The 17,061-nt window shown below is 39.0% G+C and overlaps 1 protein-coding gene across 7 annotated transcripts in view; it reads left to right on the plus strand.

The window, feature by feature from the left end:
- CNTN4 (contactin 4) overlaps positions 1–17,061 on the plus strand; it is a 913,589-nt gene that overhangs the window by 758,133 nt on the left and 138,395 nt on the right. For all 7 annotated transcript variants that reach the window (XM_032411803.1, XM_032411802.1, XM_032411800.1 and 4 more), the window contains 2 exons: positions 4,546–4,682; positions 7,943–8,072. In XM_032411803.1, the coding sequence (XP_032267694.1) occupies positions 4,546–4,682; positions 7,943–8,072 (267 nt within the window). The remainder of the gene's footprint in view (positions 1–4,545; positions 4,683–7,942; positions 8,073–17,061) is intronic.

The raw sequence follows: 17,061 nt of genomic DNA on the forward strand, positions 1-17,061 counted from the left end.
GTATTTATTAGTGAATGCCTATTAATAGAAATGTGCTTGGTTGCCCTCCAGTATGCCTTCCCAGTAGTCAGCTTTTATCTTTTGTGCAGAGTTTATCATTGTTACCTGTGAGAGAGTTGGCCTGATAGTATTGCCATTGCAAGGGGCAAAAGTTCAGTATAGAGGTAAAGAGACCCTAAATAGGAGTGTCTGAGTGAACCACAAATTAACTGTGAACCCAGGAGATCCAAGAATTCAGTTGGTTCAAGATGCAATCTAAAGACTTAGCATATTAAAGTTAGAAGAGACTTCAGAGACTGTCAAGTCCAACCTTGCCTCAATTTAAATGAGAAAACAAGCTTTCGATCTGCAGGCTCCGAATCCAAGCTGCTTCTTACAAAACAAGATTTAGATGGCTTTAGCATAGTATTTTTCAAAGTGCATGTGTTGTTTAATCATCAGGTTCCTTTTTTTTTTTTGCATGAAATTCTCAATATTTAAAACAAAGCAAAGCTTTTCTAGTTGAAGACAGTACCTCCCCAGAACCCTCAGAGCTTAGACTTGAATTTGAAAACCGCCATATTAGGGTGCTTGCCTGCTGTTGTGTGTAGAGTGGATGAGAGCCTGAAGTCAGAGGATGGGAGATTTTGAGGGCTGAAGGAAGATCAAATATGGACCCTACCTCAGAACACAATGCAAGTATTTCTGGTAAAGCTGGTCTTTCCATTCAATGACTTGTGCAAATGGGAAGTCAGGGTTTAAAAGGAGACTGTAAGGATAAGTTGGAAGACTCTCTACAGTAAAGTTTCAAAATTAATAGTTCAAGTACCAGTTCTGGGAACAATGGATTCAAGGCGAAGATTATGAGAATATCTCAGTGATTCTGTCAACAATCCAAATTTCCAGGCTGGAGATAAAGATTTGGGAAGCAACTATGTAGATGGGTGGTAAATTGAAGCCAAGTAATTATTTTCAGGTTCATAAAACCCACTACCAACAAACTTCTGAAGCATCGTTAACCAAACCTCTGCATTCCCTGGAGGTGATTCATCTTCTACAAGACTGTGTAAGAAACCAGAAATAATTTCAAATGGCTACTGGGTCATTTTTGCAGTAGTAATTTAAATCCTTTTCTCCAGCATATCCTTTCTTTTACATTTTTAAATTTCTAAGTTCTAAGGCTCAGGATGGCATTCCTTCCTATTAGAAATTTCTGGTTTTGGAGAATCAGAGATCTAGTTACCTTTGAGAATTTTTTGGCCACTAAGTTGAAATTCTATCCATCTGCAATATAAATTCTTATCAGATATGATGCTTGCATGATTCCAGTGGCTGAAATGCACAATGATTTAGGTCATTTCTGGCAGTTATTGCACAAAAGACTGAAATGAAAAAATTGTCCATCTATCCAAGAGACTAACAGTGTCACAGGTCAAATCCAAAGCAATCATTTAACCTTACATTTGAATTTGTAGCTTGAGAACAAGACTTGTTATGTTTTAGAGGGGATTACTCCATTTCAAACCTTGAAAGAACATGAATCACCAAAATAGATGATTTAATAAGTGGATGTGATTAATTCTGTTCAATATGTGGGATCTACATATATTACCCAAAAAGGCATTTAAACATTCTTTCTGAAATAATAGTTCTATACCAACCTGTTCAGGCCTTGTTTAGAGTTATTATTTAGACATGGTGTTATAAAATGTAGTTGAATCTAGATACTAAGGAGTAAATACCATGGGCCCATATGCATTAGCCACCACCCATCCCACCTGCCCAGGGAAACCATGTTTTCTGTCATGCACTAAAATGGACCATTTGTTATTCAAGGACTTTGAACTAGGTGACCCAAAAAGATAAGGAGAAATAAAAACAATTTCCATCAGACACAGGACTTCATACAAGAAACTCGGCACAGGACTTGATACAAGAAACTCACCCACTTAGATCTGATTCATCCAGTCTAAGTGAGTGGCAGCAGAAGTCTTCACTGTGTGGGCTTTTGCCCTATAGATCTGCAACTGGCATGTTAAAAAGAAAGATGATCTCATTCTTTGCCATTTATATAATATGATATTCTTTTCCTAATCCTGGGTCCTTGTCCAGGTATTCACTTCAAAAGGAATATGTTTTTATCATTTCAGTTTTGGCTTCTATGAATTAATTTTACTTTAAAAACAAAGAAAGCACCTGATGATGTCTCACAACTCCTGAATTAGTTTGTGATTTCACCTTGGCCAGCACAAATAACTACCATTGAACATTCTTGTCAAGTACCTTAACCTCCATAACCCTGTTGGAAGAGAAAAAATGAACCCATGAAAGTAATTAGTTAGAACTTTGCAAGGTCTTTTCATAATCCTCTCAAGACCCTCCCTTCTCTGCCCCATCTCCTTTTTTTGTGATGGCAAGTTTTTGCTTCCAGCTTTCTATATTTTTGAGAGAAAGCAATGAATAAGCCCAAGTGTTACAGGAAATCTATGACATTGAAATCTCAGTCTCTACAAGTGGTTTTGATGTTTCCTTTTTGAGCTTCAATTTGACATTGCTTCATAAGTTACATTTGCCCTTCCATTTATTTTTCCCTCAGTCTCTTTGAAAAGTTTGGCTTAGTTGTTAATATTCCACATAGATTTCTGTAGCTTTTCTTGTTTGCTTTGTTTTCGTGGACTCTGTGGGGGGTAAATATTCAGCAGGTTGAATGTGAAATCAGGCACACAACTGCCATTAGCCCTATCAGGGTTACACATCAAATTCTCCAAGCAGAGAACAGAAAAGGTATCTACCTTTTGAGCTCCCTTTGCATTAGCAGCAGGAAGATATAGAACAATGGCAGACTTGCAGCTCTTTCAAGGATGAAGGTTATAACCTTCCATTCAAGTTAGTGCTTGTTGATGTTATAACTTTTTTTTGAAAATCAACCCTTTCAGCCTCCCCTCATATGCAGCAATGCATCATCCCCATCAGTAGAGAATTTGTAAAATTGTGTTTTGCTCCTTGAAAAACATGCAATTGCTTGAAGATGGAAAAAGGAGAAAGCAACATTTATTCAGGGACTTAGAGACCTCTGCTGGTTAAGTGACTTGTTGAGTGTTTTTCTAGTTTTGTTTATTAGTAAGTAGGTAAGATAGACAGCTTAGCCTCAACACTAGTAATTTCCTTTTGAATTAAATTATAGATGATTTGAAGCCTCACTAAATGAAGATACTGAGGTCAAGTCAGCTAAGAGACATGTTAAGAATATTGAGTAGCATCTTCTAATTAAATACTGATAACAATTCTAACTATTAGGTTTATATTGGTAGGCATTACCCTATGGAAATGCCCTTTGAGAAGAAAACATTACATAATGATAGCCATGGTTCTCTTCTGCATGAACTTTGGGCTGAAGGTCTTCTACTTAAATACATTTGCCGTTACAGTTAACAATAGCATGAATAATGCTTTAGGCAAGGCTTGATATGTATGAAGACATGGAATGTGGAGCTAAGAGTGTCTTTATCTCCATTGAGAACAAGGAGAAAAAAGGGTGACTTCAACTGAAGCATGAGAAAGGTTGGTGGGAATGGTATAGGGCAGTGGGCAATGTGGGAGTTAAGTGCTGTCTTGAATTCCTGTTAGACTGTGGGCAAGACTTGATTTCCTAAGAAAGTTTTGGCAAAAATCAGGATTCATTCAGAGATTTGAGATTCTGGAGCCATACTCTTGGGTATAACATTCTATCAATATGAAATAAGTCAATAATAAACAATGATATAGTCTAGAAGGAGAAAGAAGTCACACAATTATATAATGTGTAGGAGTGAAGTGTATTAGGGACAAACTGAGCTGCTATAACAGAGAGACCCAAAAATACAGTGGCTTAAAAAAGTTTTTCTCCCACATATTTCCCCAAAAATCAGCTGGTGGGTGTGGGGCAGCTTTGCTCTACAAGGTCATTCAAAGTCCAAGACTGGTAAGTCAGCATTTTTATCCTACATAGCTTTTCTCTCTGAGCCCAAGGCTCTTACAGTTGTCACTTTTTTCCCAATCAGTGGTATGGGACAATGAGAGTCCAGGACAAGTATCTTTCAGTAAACTACCTGGAAGTTGCTCTCACTACTTTCACACTGGTACCTTTAGCTTGAAATTAGTCACATAGTTACCTCTAACTGCAAAGAAATCTGGGAAATGTAGTGTATATCTAAGAATGAGCCAAGCCAAAAATGGTGGGGCAATGTAGGGATATTTCTCCTACAAAAAGGAAAAAAAGAAAAAAGAATAGATGATTCAGAGAGGGACAGTTAATTTGGCCATATGGCAATGCTAGTTTTATTTTCTGCCTTTCACAATTAAAAGACCAGCCACATGGGCTGCAAAAACAGGACATTCCAAGTTGGACATAGAGTGGGTTGTCTTTTAAAAGTACCCCCTGAACTCTTACCCAGTCTTGTAATCTGCGAAACATCTGGAAAAGTAATTTTATTTTAAGCCTACTTTTGTCCCTTGATTGCATGTGATAAAAATAGATTGAACATACACTGAATGTACATCTTTTCTTTGCTTTCTGAACTGCTATAGCTCAACCTAATTGGATTCAAAAAATAAGTGATATACACGTGGCCATAGAAGAAAATGTCTTTTGGGAATGTAAAGCAAATGGAAGGCCCAAACCTACATACAGGTGGCTAAAAAATGGTGAACCTCTATTAACTCGGGTAAGCCAACTGATGATAATTGTGTCATACTATTGACTGTAATCTTTAATGTGGCCTCATTGTTATGGAAGGAGGAAAATGATGAGTTTTATTTCCAAAATAATATGCAACCAAATGTTATTAATAGTGGAAAAAATGGAAGTGAATGCAATTGATGCATAGAAACTGTACATAAATCCAGTTCTTCAGCCTTGTTCTTCTGTACAGAATCTTTGGTTTTCACAAATTAACATCTTTGGTTGTACAATTGGAAAGTTATGCAGAAAGTCTGGAACATGTAATTGTGCTAAGATACAAATTTGTGTATGTTCTAGATAAGAGAGAATAAGACCTCTCAGCATACAAATTCTTATCTCAATGTGGTTTTGTTATTCTCTTCTGTCTGTGGAGACTTCTGGACAAGTGATGTCCAATATGATCACCCTCAAAACACCCACTCTGCCTCCAAACATGTAGTAATGACATATCCAATTGTAAGATTCACATCTCTAATGCAACAGAAATAGAACAAAAACAAAAATGATCCCTGGGACTGGAGGCACCAGACTGTAGGCCTGAGAGCTCAGGTTTAAAAAAAAATACATCATCTCTGGAGACAGGATATAATATCCTTGCAGTAAAGGCTTGGGGTGTGGATCTTCCCCACCTGCTACCATCCAGTGAAAGAAGTAGCCGAACCTATTACCTGCCTGGCGTAATAGGACACTGTGGTGCAAGAGAGGTGGAAAGTCCTGGACTCTGACTCCCACTGGCTCTGGGATGAGAGCTGCAGTAATTGGAGTATCTTCACAGATCAGGACCTCCGAAAATCCATGAGTAGATCTGTTTCTGGACTGTTGGCCCAGGGAATCAGGTAGAGGAGCCACAAAACTGCAAATGGGAATAAAGACAAAGAAAAATAACTCCTTTTCACTAATAAGCCTGCAAACCAATTTTCCAAAATATATGCAAAAATTTATTTTTTAGAAAGATGACCAACCTATAGGATAGTCTAACAAAGCAATAGGGATGAGTCTGTTTAGGGTGCTGAAAGAGTTACATGAAGAAATCATGTCCATGAAAATACAGAAGATATTTTGAAGAGATAAGCAGATAGACTTTTTAAAAGAATAAAATGGAAATTTTAGAAATATATAACCACGGAAATAAAAACTGTATGCAGACTATTAAGGGGAAATGATAGGTTATACTAATATTTTTAAAGGATTTGGAAGGTGTGCTTCTCAAACATTTAGCAAGTGCTAACCTATCTTGCCACCTCAAGCCTATTGCCTCATCTGATATTCACAAGTAAACTTACGAGGTAAACGCTATTGCTAAGCACAATTTTCACACAAGGAAACTGACTTGTTTGTAAAATGGGCAAAACAGAGCAGTTTGCCTAAGGTCACATCCATCCTTAGTAAGTAATGGAGCCAGGATCCAAATATTAAATGTCTGCCTGATTCAGAAATACCAAAGTTTGCCTGAAAAAGGTTTTCAGAATTGGTTATATGGAAAATAAGATCTTATGGAAAAGGGATGTGGGGGGAGGGGATATGGCATAAAGGGAAGAAAAGCTCAAATGCTCTTTGAAAATACTTCGGTAGTCACTCTCCATCTTTGAGAGTGTTTTCTAAAAACAGACTCTGAAGCAGAGCTTTGCGTTCAGGAGGTATGCTGGGAAAGCTCTCAGAGCCTAACCTGTGAAGGAGTCAGAGAAGACAGACTGGGCAGAGGGAGGTTAAACAGTGGTGCAGTTCCAGCAGAGTCCTTCAAGGGGGCGCTCTGGAGCAGAAAGTCCTTCAGCCGTTCCCAAATTGAGGCAAAGGGCGGCCTGCCTTTGTACCCCTACACTGACCAGTCATTGAATTTGGGAAGTTCTTTCAGCCAAGAGAAGTTCCCAGAGAGACAGAGAGAGAGACCCAGCTGTGAGCACTCATCAAACTTAGCAGCTGAGAGAATAAGTACCTTGGTTCTGAAAGAGCATCTAGAAGGTACTATAAAATCTGCTATGAGAGAGGGGACATTGACATAATACAGGAATGCCCCTCTAAGGGAGCAGACCCTGACAAAGAGCTTGGAATGAAGCAAGGGGGAGGATGAGGAGGACCTTAGAATGAGGAACAATTGTGTCCAATTTAACTTTTTTTTTTTTTATTTTCCTACTGAACTCAAATGTTCACTGAAATTTGACATTTTCCTCAGGCCCCAAGTTGAGAGCCAGTTTTCGTACTCAGATTTCCTTCACTGCAGGCAGCCCAGTGAAAAGTGCCTGCTGTGAGCAATGGTGGGTCATCAGTGCACACAAAGCCAAAAGGGGACTGTCACCCTGTCACATACTCCTCTCCTGTCCCTGGAAGGGCTCCTGCTGGCTCCATGATTCTCCCAATTATAAAAGCCAAACTCAAACCACTACAGTGTAGGGTAGATAACAGGCATTTCCTCCCTATTATTTAATGTGAGGGAACATGGATACCTAGATTTGATCAAGCCTAATAAGGTGCCCGCCCAGCTAAATCACAACCCTAAGGCAAATAGAAAACCAGTACATCTTTATTTTGTTTCTTTTAAATGGCACGTCCTGGGGAGGAGGAGATCCTTTTTGGGATTTAGGAAAATTGATAATGCAAGTTATATATCCTCAGGCTGACAAATGAGAATGGTCTTTTGCTTAATACACTAACTTTTCTTTCTTCCAATTGGCCACCAGAAGATGGTCCTAAGCTTAGATGATGCCACTGACAGCAACAGAGTAAGGGAACCTTAAATTATTAATACCTACCCTTTTTTTTAGTAAACCTCAACCAATATGAAATATTTGTTTCAGCTTCTCCAAGAAGATTATAATTCTATTAACTTCCAAAGTGTTGCCTGCTCATAATCTGAGTGTTTTAATACCCTAAACAGTAAATTTGGTTATATTCCCCACCCCGCTCCCCCAGTTCGCACAAAGCCTCAGAGTAAAAAAAACCTTTTAAATTTCAAGTTCATCTATTTAGAGGGGATATTAATCTGTATGGTTTCACTATTGAATCAATGAGAACTCCAGAGAGTCCTACAATTTAAATTCCATTTACCAACTGATGTACAAGGTTGTTCCATTTAGCATCTAACCTGCCACAAATTTAGTTGACAGATGAATAGATCATGTTATGTAAATTGCTTATATGATGGCTATTTTCTTCTCATTAAGCCCCTTTGATATATCATGTAGCAAAATTGCCGTAAGGTCTCCGTTGTAGAAGGTCACTGTTTTGTGTTCCTCTTTTCTTTCACAGGATAGAATTCAAATTGAGCAAGGAACTCTCAACATAACAATAGTGAACCTCTCAGATGCTGGCATGTATCAGTGTGTGGCAGAGAATAAACACGGAGTTATCTTTTCCAGCGCAGAGCTTAGTGTTATAGGTGAGTCTTTGTAGTGAAAAGAAAAAAAAATTTTAAGTCACTAAACTAACATGTGTTTTGCTAAGCATGTTGTTCAATCCCACCCCCAAGAAGGGGTAAAGAAATCTTTAGACCAAAGATACTGCTCAAGAAGAAAATAATGCATTCTACAAGCAATACAAGGAAACCACTTTCTAAATCAGCCCCTGCTGATGCTTACAGTGGGTAACACAGTTCCCTGGGCACCCATTTTTATTCCTCTGTCGACCACTCTTCTAAATTGAGCGGTTTCTGAAATGCTGTGGAGTCTTGCTATCGTGCTGATTTGGTACAAACTTCAGCTCAGAAGGAAGACGAGTTGACTTGATTTGGAGAGGTTCCTCTGAACATCTGGCAGAGTGCATCTTGTTCTTGTGCATCTTGTTCTTCCGCATCTGAACTTTCCAGAGTACACAGAAATGGTCTGCCTCTCCAGCTTCCTCTTTCACCCTATGACCCTTTTTCCCCTGCTCTTCAGCTCTATTGACCTTTTTGTTCTGCATATTCACCATTCACCATCCTCTCTTCCTCTAGGGGCCACTAGAACATACTGTTCCTTCTTCTTGGAATGCTTTTCCTTCCCTTCTTCATTTCATCAGCTCCTTCTCTTTCTCCATCTCCAGGTTCCATTGCTGCTTCCTCAGGAAGTCACACCTAGCCCCATGCCTCAATCAACTTCACCTCTTAAAGATTTTTATATTGCCTTTTAATTATCCTTTATAACAGATGCCAGAGTTGTGTTTTACATTTGTTGATGTGATTTTTCTGTTCTTTTTTTTCTCCCATTGCACCTTAACTTCCCATGATGTCAAGGACCATATTTGCTTTAACTCATCATTTTAGTCTCAGGACTTAATACAATAGTGAAACACATAATACGCACTCAATAAATATTGAATGAGTGTAGGAATGAGTGAATGTGTTAAGTGATGGAAGAGTTAAGAGACTTTTTAAAAACGAATTATTTGCAGCACCTACGTGGGTCAGTGGGTTAAGCATCCAACTCTTGATTTCGGCTTAGGTCGTGATCTTGGAGTTGTGGGCTGGAGCCCCAAGTCCGGCTCTGTGTTCAGCAGGGAGTCTGCTTGAGATTCTCTCTCTTGCTCTCCCTCTGCCCCTCTCCCCGCTCTTGCACTCTCTGTCTCTCTAAAATAAATAAATATTTTTTCAAAATAAAAAACAAATTATGAGTTAAGTAAATAAATCATTGAAAGTATAATTTAAGTGAATTGACAAACCTACGGTCATAAAAAATAAAAAACGTCTAGGCTATCAATTTGCTTGTGTCATATAAAAAAATCTTCACTCTGAATTCAGAATTTATCTAAAGTACCTAAGCAGGAGTTCTTAGGGAGAGCATAATAAAAAGATTATGAATAAGAGAAAAGCAGCACACAAAGGGAGCTGATTCCATAAATCCAATGATTTTCCCAGTTTAGAGTCTTGGCTTTTTCTTCTGCAAGGCACTTTTTGATGCCTAGCATGTAGAGCTTCTTCCCTGTGCAAATTAAAAAAGGAAGGGGAAGCTTCTATGTTCTTCTCACCAAGTTCTTTAGCTTGAACCAACATCCCAAAAAAGACAAGACTATGTGAGAGTTTATGGCCCTACAGCCTATTTCAAAGAGGCAGAAGAACATTCTGTGCTCCTAGAATAATCATCACCCTGGCTTGGCCCTACTGTAAGCATGACCTTTTTGAAAGCCTAAGCACATACCTCTCACACTGTAAGTGTTGGGAACAATAATTCCAACTTTCTCTGGGACAAGTACAATGGTTTCACCCTGTCCAGGTTGGATCTGATTATTGGTTATTGTAACTGACTCTTTTGGAGCACAGTTCAGCTTGGTAGATTACTTAAGATTTTCTGCAAAAAGAAGTGTGTTCTCTACTAAACAGTATGTCAACTAGTTATAAGAAGAGCTAAAACTGAGGATGAATAGCCTAATGAATGAATCACATTGTCCTAAAACCCTCTAGGTGAGTGCTTGCCAATTTACAGCTCTGGGAACCCCATTATAATTTTAAAAGATTCTTAAAAAAAGAAAAAAAAAAGAAAAAAAGATTCAGTAGGTCCCTTTGTTAAAATAAGAAAATTTGATAGTAACAAATAACTGTAAATCATGGATATGATTATGGGGTAATGAGAGAGAATATCTAAAGTCCCAAAAGCAGAGCTAGAAGTGAGAAAGGCTATCAAATGATTTTTATCTAGGGCATCTACCCACAGCTGAAAATAACAGAGTGTATATGAGATGTGTGTAGATGTATGTATATACTCATACTCGCGGATAAAATGTAACAGCCTAAAACAACTCCTCCCACCCCTCCAGGAAAGGGACCCTTTTCCGGACCCTGTCCCCTCCCCCTACCTGGGGTTCAAGACCTGTGAGCTGGGAATCATTGCTCCGTCTTTTACAGAGTTTTATTTCAAATCATTTCCGACTGGAACTAATTCCAAATGAATTCTTGATCTGAGTCCTTTCTTAAGTGCCCTGAGGTCAGCAAGCCAGAGCAATGAAGATAAGAGGAAAATGCCTGAGAAATTATTTAACCATTCTGATTTCAACCACGTTGAATATGAGAACAATATGGCATGTCAGTAAATGATACAGGACAAACAGTGGTAAAAATAGTAAGGCTTCCAGGAATTCAGGAAAGAGAGTTTGGCTAATGGACTGGGCTGGTCAGCTGAGACTTGAACAGTGATTTATATTTGGACAGACAGAAAAAAGGACCAGGAATATTCCAGATCAGAGTGAAATGGCCTTAACAAAGGCTCAAAGTTATAAAACATTTGGACAGTTTCTTGCACATAGAAAATCCTGAATGTTTTAAAATTTTTAATTCAAATATATAAAGTGTATGGGCAAAGTTTAAAATAGATTGGAAAAAATTAATTGAGAACCAATTTTAGAGAATCTTAAATAACAGGCTTAGAAGTTCCTTCTTTAATGTCCCATTTCACTTCCAAAAAAATCATATTAATATACTCTAAGTGAATTGAAGGACAGTTAAGTGTTGAACAAGTAAATCCCTGGAGTTCATTTTAAGTGAATGAGGGAGAAGACATTTCACTATTTAAAAATACACATAAATTAATATTGGTTCACTTGGGTAAGCTATGATTGTATTCTGCAAGTCACTTTGTTTCTTGAAGAATAGTAATAGTTTGACTCTTTGGGGTCAAATAATTGATTTGTTTTTACCTTTCTTAGAATCATGGTGAATTTGAATTGAATAAAGAAACACAATGAAAACAAGATACTTTATTATCAGGAAGGAAAAAATAATGTTGCTTCCAACTATTGATCAAATACCAGGATCCCCCAATGCTAGAGAGGAGATTCCCTTTCATGCTAGGTAATAACCCTAGAGTCATGAATAAGAGATGGTTAGGAAGCATATATTTAAGAGGCTTTTCCCTTGGTCTTGTTTTATGTGTTCTGTCTGAGTATTTAATGTGTATGTAACATATCTATATTTAATGGATTGAAACTGCTAAATAATTAACCTAGGTGCTGGGTGATTTACTCACTGGATGGGAGAATAACATAGACTTTTACCTTGAGGTCAGTCTATTAGAGTAGGCCTGGTTTTGAGTATATCAAATAGAAATATCCTTGTTTGTGACTGACCTATCACCACTGATAGATGCCTCAAGGCATCTGTTCCCATACTTTTTCTCCTGTATTAAGCCACGTCGTGGAAGAGGTCGAGTGTGTGATGTACTCCTATGGACATCCCTAGGGTGCTGTACAATTCCCTGGGTGATGCCATCATTCCATCCTTCTTTCCCACTCATGAAGGTGTGTTGGACTTAGGGTGAATAAAGTCTGATAATCATGGGGAACTTGGATCCTCTATAAAACCTAACTTTAAAAAAAAACTAAGTTAAGTATCTTGTTGGTAAAAATTTAAATTTTCTACTGCAGCATTTCTACTCATGTTTAGTATTGTTGTCCACTTAGATGATCATATTGGTGACGGGGGACTGCTGGTTGAATCACCAACCTTGAGATTTTTCTGTGATGCTCCAATTAGAATGCTTATGCTGTATATGTAATCATGGGGTAAGGACAGAGCACAACTAAGGTCCCAAAAGCAGAAGCAGGGATTGAGGTACCTCTGAGCCGCTATAGGAATGTTCTCTAGGGAAAAGCCTATAAAAGAAAGCAAGATAGGGAAGGGGCGAGTGGGGAGCGGAGCAAGGTCATGGTCTAGCCTGTATCTCACCCTAGAGAGGGATATCTGGATCATAAACTGCATCCCAGGGTTGTTCCCACCTGAAGCAAGGAGCATAGCCTTTTCTATAGTCTCTGTTTATCAGTCCATCGTGGGGCTGCCCCTTAGGTGGCAGTGGCAGTGGCAATAGGGGTCGGGGTGGTGATGTGAGTACAGATGGAGCAAGACCTCCCAATTTCCCAGGGAAGGGGGCAGCTGGAGGCAGTAAGCAGCCAACACTCAGAGCAGGTAGGGCCAGAAAAAAGAATCTGTGTGAGGGTGCCAACAGCATTCTCTACAGAGGACAAGTGATTATACCAGACCAAGCAAGGTACTTTGTTATTTTGTCCAATTTACCCGGATCATAATGGGGAGTATGACTAGTTTACTAGAGTATCTTTGATTTTGAAATGGGATGAACTATCTTGAAGAGCAAGTAGGTCTTTTGACTATGACCTGACTTTACCAGGACTGTATCATGGAACAGAAATAGTTTCTGCCCTGAGGAGTTTCTGTCTGATGCTTCCGTATTGTGAGGATTCTCCTGGCCCGTGTGGTAGAGGACATCTGACCCTGGAAGGACGCTCAAATACCATTAAGGAGCTGATAGTCCAATTAAAGTGAGGTGCAGTCTTGAGCAATTATTTGGTTAATTTGGCATTTATCCAGATGATTGGCTCTCAAATGAGGAAAACATTCAGGCTAAGCTAAAAGTTATTTCACAGGGGTTTTCACAAGTGCTCATCTGCATCTGAGTCTGATTTCTCAGCTGCCTCGTTGAGCCAGATTACAAAATAATCAAACGTGCTAAGTGTGATCAGCATCCAGTGAGAGGACAAGGGCCTTTCTTACCCAAATGTAGTCATCTAGGCAGCAGCTTTACTAAAATTGACCTGAAACAGGAAAGCTGCATGCTTGGATCTCAAATTATAATTTCATATTTTTAACGAGTCACTAAGCCTTTCTTTATTGGTAAAATGAGTATGCTATTTTTCAGCTTACTGCCAAAACTAAGAGATCCCATGTGAAAGCTTTTTTAAAGCCTGGAAGTATTTGTAGCAATATCAGAAGTGTTTTGTTGTTGTTAACTAGTATCCATACCGAAATCTTGTAGAGAGCCTCCATATGACCGGCAAACCCCATTTCTGTGATTCTCAAATTTTGCTGATGACAATCATCTGGGGAGGTTTTTAATATCCTGATGCTCTACCATCCTCCATATCAACTAATTCAATCTCTGGACATGGGACCCAAGTGTGATTCCAGTGAACAGCAGTTTGGGAACTACTGCTCTAATTGATCAGATCAGAAGGCCATTACTTTTTCAGAGGTATTCTCAGACTTTACCACACACCAGAATCACCTGAAGGACTTGTTCAGACACAGATTGCTGAGTCCTACCCCCAGAATTTCTGCTATAGTAGCTGGGGTGGGGCCTGGGAAGCTGCATTTCAAACAAGTTCCTGGGCGATGCTGTTGCCACTGGTCATACTTTTGAGAACCACTATCCTAAAACAGGAAATTTATCCCAGGTTGCATGTGAGTGTGTCTGTGTGTATTTAAGTTGAATACAATCTACCTAGCAAATCTTCTGATTTGGATCAAGACTCTGAATCTGAAGTCAGTCAGTAGAGCATGCGACTCTTGATCTCAGGGTTGTAAGTTCAGGCCCTTTGTTGGGCATAGAGTTTACTTTAAAAAGCCAACTGAAGGGAGACTTTGAAATCTGAGGGGTAAATACTATGACAATTCATTATTATGAGTTCACCCAAGAAAATGTCTTCACTGAGCTAGAATTTAAAATGTAACTCAGGAATGCAGCCCAAGGTATAACTGAGCAGTGATATCATATATTATCCTAATGCTAAAATCTCTCAGTCTTCTGTAAAACTGCTGTGAAGCATTATTCATTCACAAGTCCACAGTTCTTTGTTTTTTGGGGGTTTTTTAGGGGGCAGAGAGGAGGGGCAGAGGGAGAGGGAGGGTCTTATGCAGGCTCCACACCCAGTGTGGAGCCCGATGTGAGGCCTGAGATCATGACTTGAGCTGAAATCAAGAGCTGGTTGAGGCACACCTGGGTGGCTCAGTCAGTCAAGCGTCTGCCTTCAGCTCAGGTCATGATCCCAGGGTTCTGGGATTGAGCCCCACATTGAGTCCCGCATTGGGCTCCCTGCTCAGCGAGGAGTCTGCTTTTCTCTCTCCCTCTCCCACTGCCCCTTCTGCCACTTGTACGCTCTCTCAGGCTCTCTCACTCTCTCTCTCAAATAAATAAAAAAATCTTAAAAAAACAAAAAACAAAAAAAACGAGTTGGTCTCGTAACCTACTGAGCCACCCAGGCACCCCCAGAAGTCCACAGTTCTTTACCTAAATAGATATCCAATAAATTCTCTTACATTGTAGAACCAGGAAGAAAGTTTGAATCTCTTAGCAAAATTACATTTTCCTTTTACCCACCAGTGAGAAATAATGCTCTTCTTCTTCCTTCTGCCTACCATATTAACATGTCTGCTTTGGCTTCCAAAAGTTCACTCTATTGTACCAAGTCTAGTAAGATTGTTTCTTACCCTTCCATATTTGACTTTAGCCATATTCTAAATGCATTTGTTACTTTTTATCTTTTACGATTATCTACACAAGTCTTTCTGAATTAGTGAATCAATAAATAAATGAAATAAAGTAATTATTTTTTTCCCCTCTACCACCTTCTAGCAACAAATAGATTCTATTTTGGTAGTTCAGAACGTATTAGAATTGGTGTTCAAGAGGATTTAACAGTGATTTTCAAACTTTTATGCATGTATAGATTACTTAGGGACCTTGTTAAATTTAGATTCTGATTTCAAGTCCTGGATAGAGCCTGAAATTCTGCATTTCTAACAAGCTCCCAGGTGATCACCAATGCTTCTGCTCTGGGAATCACATTTTCAGTGGCAAAAATTAAAAAATTGTAAATTTTAAGGTCCCTCTCCTGGTGGGTAGAGTTTAGGATGTATATATACACTTAATAAGCTCGTCTAGGTGATTCCTACAGTCAGTTCACTTTAGGTGCCACAGGTCTGGAATCTGCTTTGTAAATCCCTTTGGTACCCAATCTTAAGCTATCAGAGCAGAGTAGCTTTCTAACTTACAAAAGCTGGTGGTAGTTGGAAAGCAGAATAATGACTAGGCTGTTCTCTTTTTATCATCACTGTACATACAGTTAATCCATGTTTCCATTGTTGAACCCAGTATTGACAGAAGCTCTGTCAATCATGTGAGACGATTTCTACCAGAAATAAAACATTTGCACAAGCAACATTCCAGCTTTTTTTTTTTTCAACATCAGCAGACAGTGGTTCTTCTAGGTTCCTGAAGGAATTAATTTTATACCTAATGTAAGGCAGGTTGCTTTTAATGAAGCCTTTTGAATGTGGTTGAAAGTGAGCATTGCACAAAGGCAAAATCTGTGTTCTCTTTCCATGCTAAAACCCCTTCAGTAAGGAGATTTGGAGGGAACATGATAAGCAAGAAATCAGTCACTGCTGGATAACATAAACATTGCTTATCCACACTGAAGCTTTCTCTTGAGCCTGCATGTCTAGGGCAGGGCATGTATGACTGAAGCTCTTAAGACTACTGTGATATCTTGACTCACAGAGTCTTAAGGAACAAAATAAAACAATCAAAGGAAATGCAAGGGTGTCAAAATTCTTATCTTCCCAGCCCTGGGTTGGTTGTTTGAGAGTGCCTGGGTAGGAAAGAGGAGACCATGGTACTGCTTCATAGAAAGGCTCAAAACTGGAGAAAGCTGAACTCCCAGGGCCCACATGACCTGTTACCATCCCTTAAGAGTGTGTTTGGGGGAAGTGGGGAAAGGAAGTTATTTGCTGGAGCTACCTCCTACTTATAGTAGCTGAGTCTATCCTTCTCAGCCCAGTATTCATTGACTTCTTTTTGGTAACTTGAAATTGGCCATGATGGAAATATTTACACCATAGAAATTGGGCAGCACTAAAAGTTAAGTTCTTTGATGTTTTGTTTTGAGAGTCATTCCTTAATCTGCCATCACACCAGATGGTTTCAGAGTAGTTTAAGAGTATAAACAGCCCAGATTGTTTTTCTTGGGTAATTCTACTTCATTATACTAAGGCCCAACTCCAGAAAAAATGGAGTATCCTGTATACAGGCCAGGAAGTCCCAGAAGCCATCCACAACCCCACTTGGAGGGAAGAAAGGGACGTGGTATCCAGGCAAAGCATCAGGAGAGGAGAATTTTCTGTTTTGAAATGAATTCCGAGTTCTCTTCTACAACATATGTTTATTCAACAAATACTGATTAAACATCTACTTTGTGCCAAACACTGGGCTCGGTAAGGGATATATAGATCCATAATACATAGCTTCTGCCTTCAAGGCACTGATGATATAATGATCGCTAATAACAAATGCTACCATGTCTTAACCACTGAAATTCTAGGATTCTCTCTGCCACGTTCTAATGACTCTCTTTTGTTCATTCAACAAACATTTCTACCTCTTAACAAAGTTACAATCAAATAAGGCATTACAATACTATACACTACTCGTCTAACCAAAGACATGGATCTGTATGAGAGTCTAGGACATTGTGCCAAATGTAATAAAATATTACTAATTTGAACTGATACAAGGAGGTCAAAGTGATTACAGATATTTAAAAATGCATACTGTCTTAAATAGGGTAGCTCAAAGGTGGTTAACAAGGGTTTAGCAGCTGAAGCTCTTAAAACA

Source organism: Phoca vitulina, unplaced genomic scaffold (genome assembly GCF_004348235.1).
Source record: "Phoca vitulina isolate PV1807 unplaced genomic scaffold, GSC_HSeal_1.0 scaffold13, whole genome shotgun sequence".
Taxonomy (NCBI): Eukaryota; Metazoa; Chordata; class Mammalia; order Carnivora; family Phocidae; genus Phoca; species Phoca vitulina.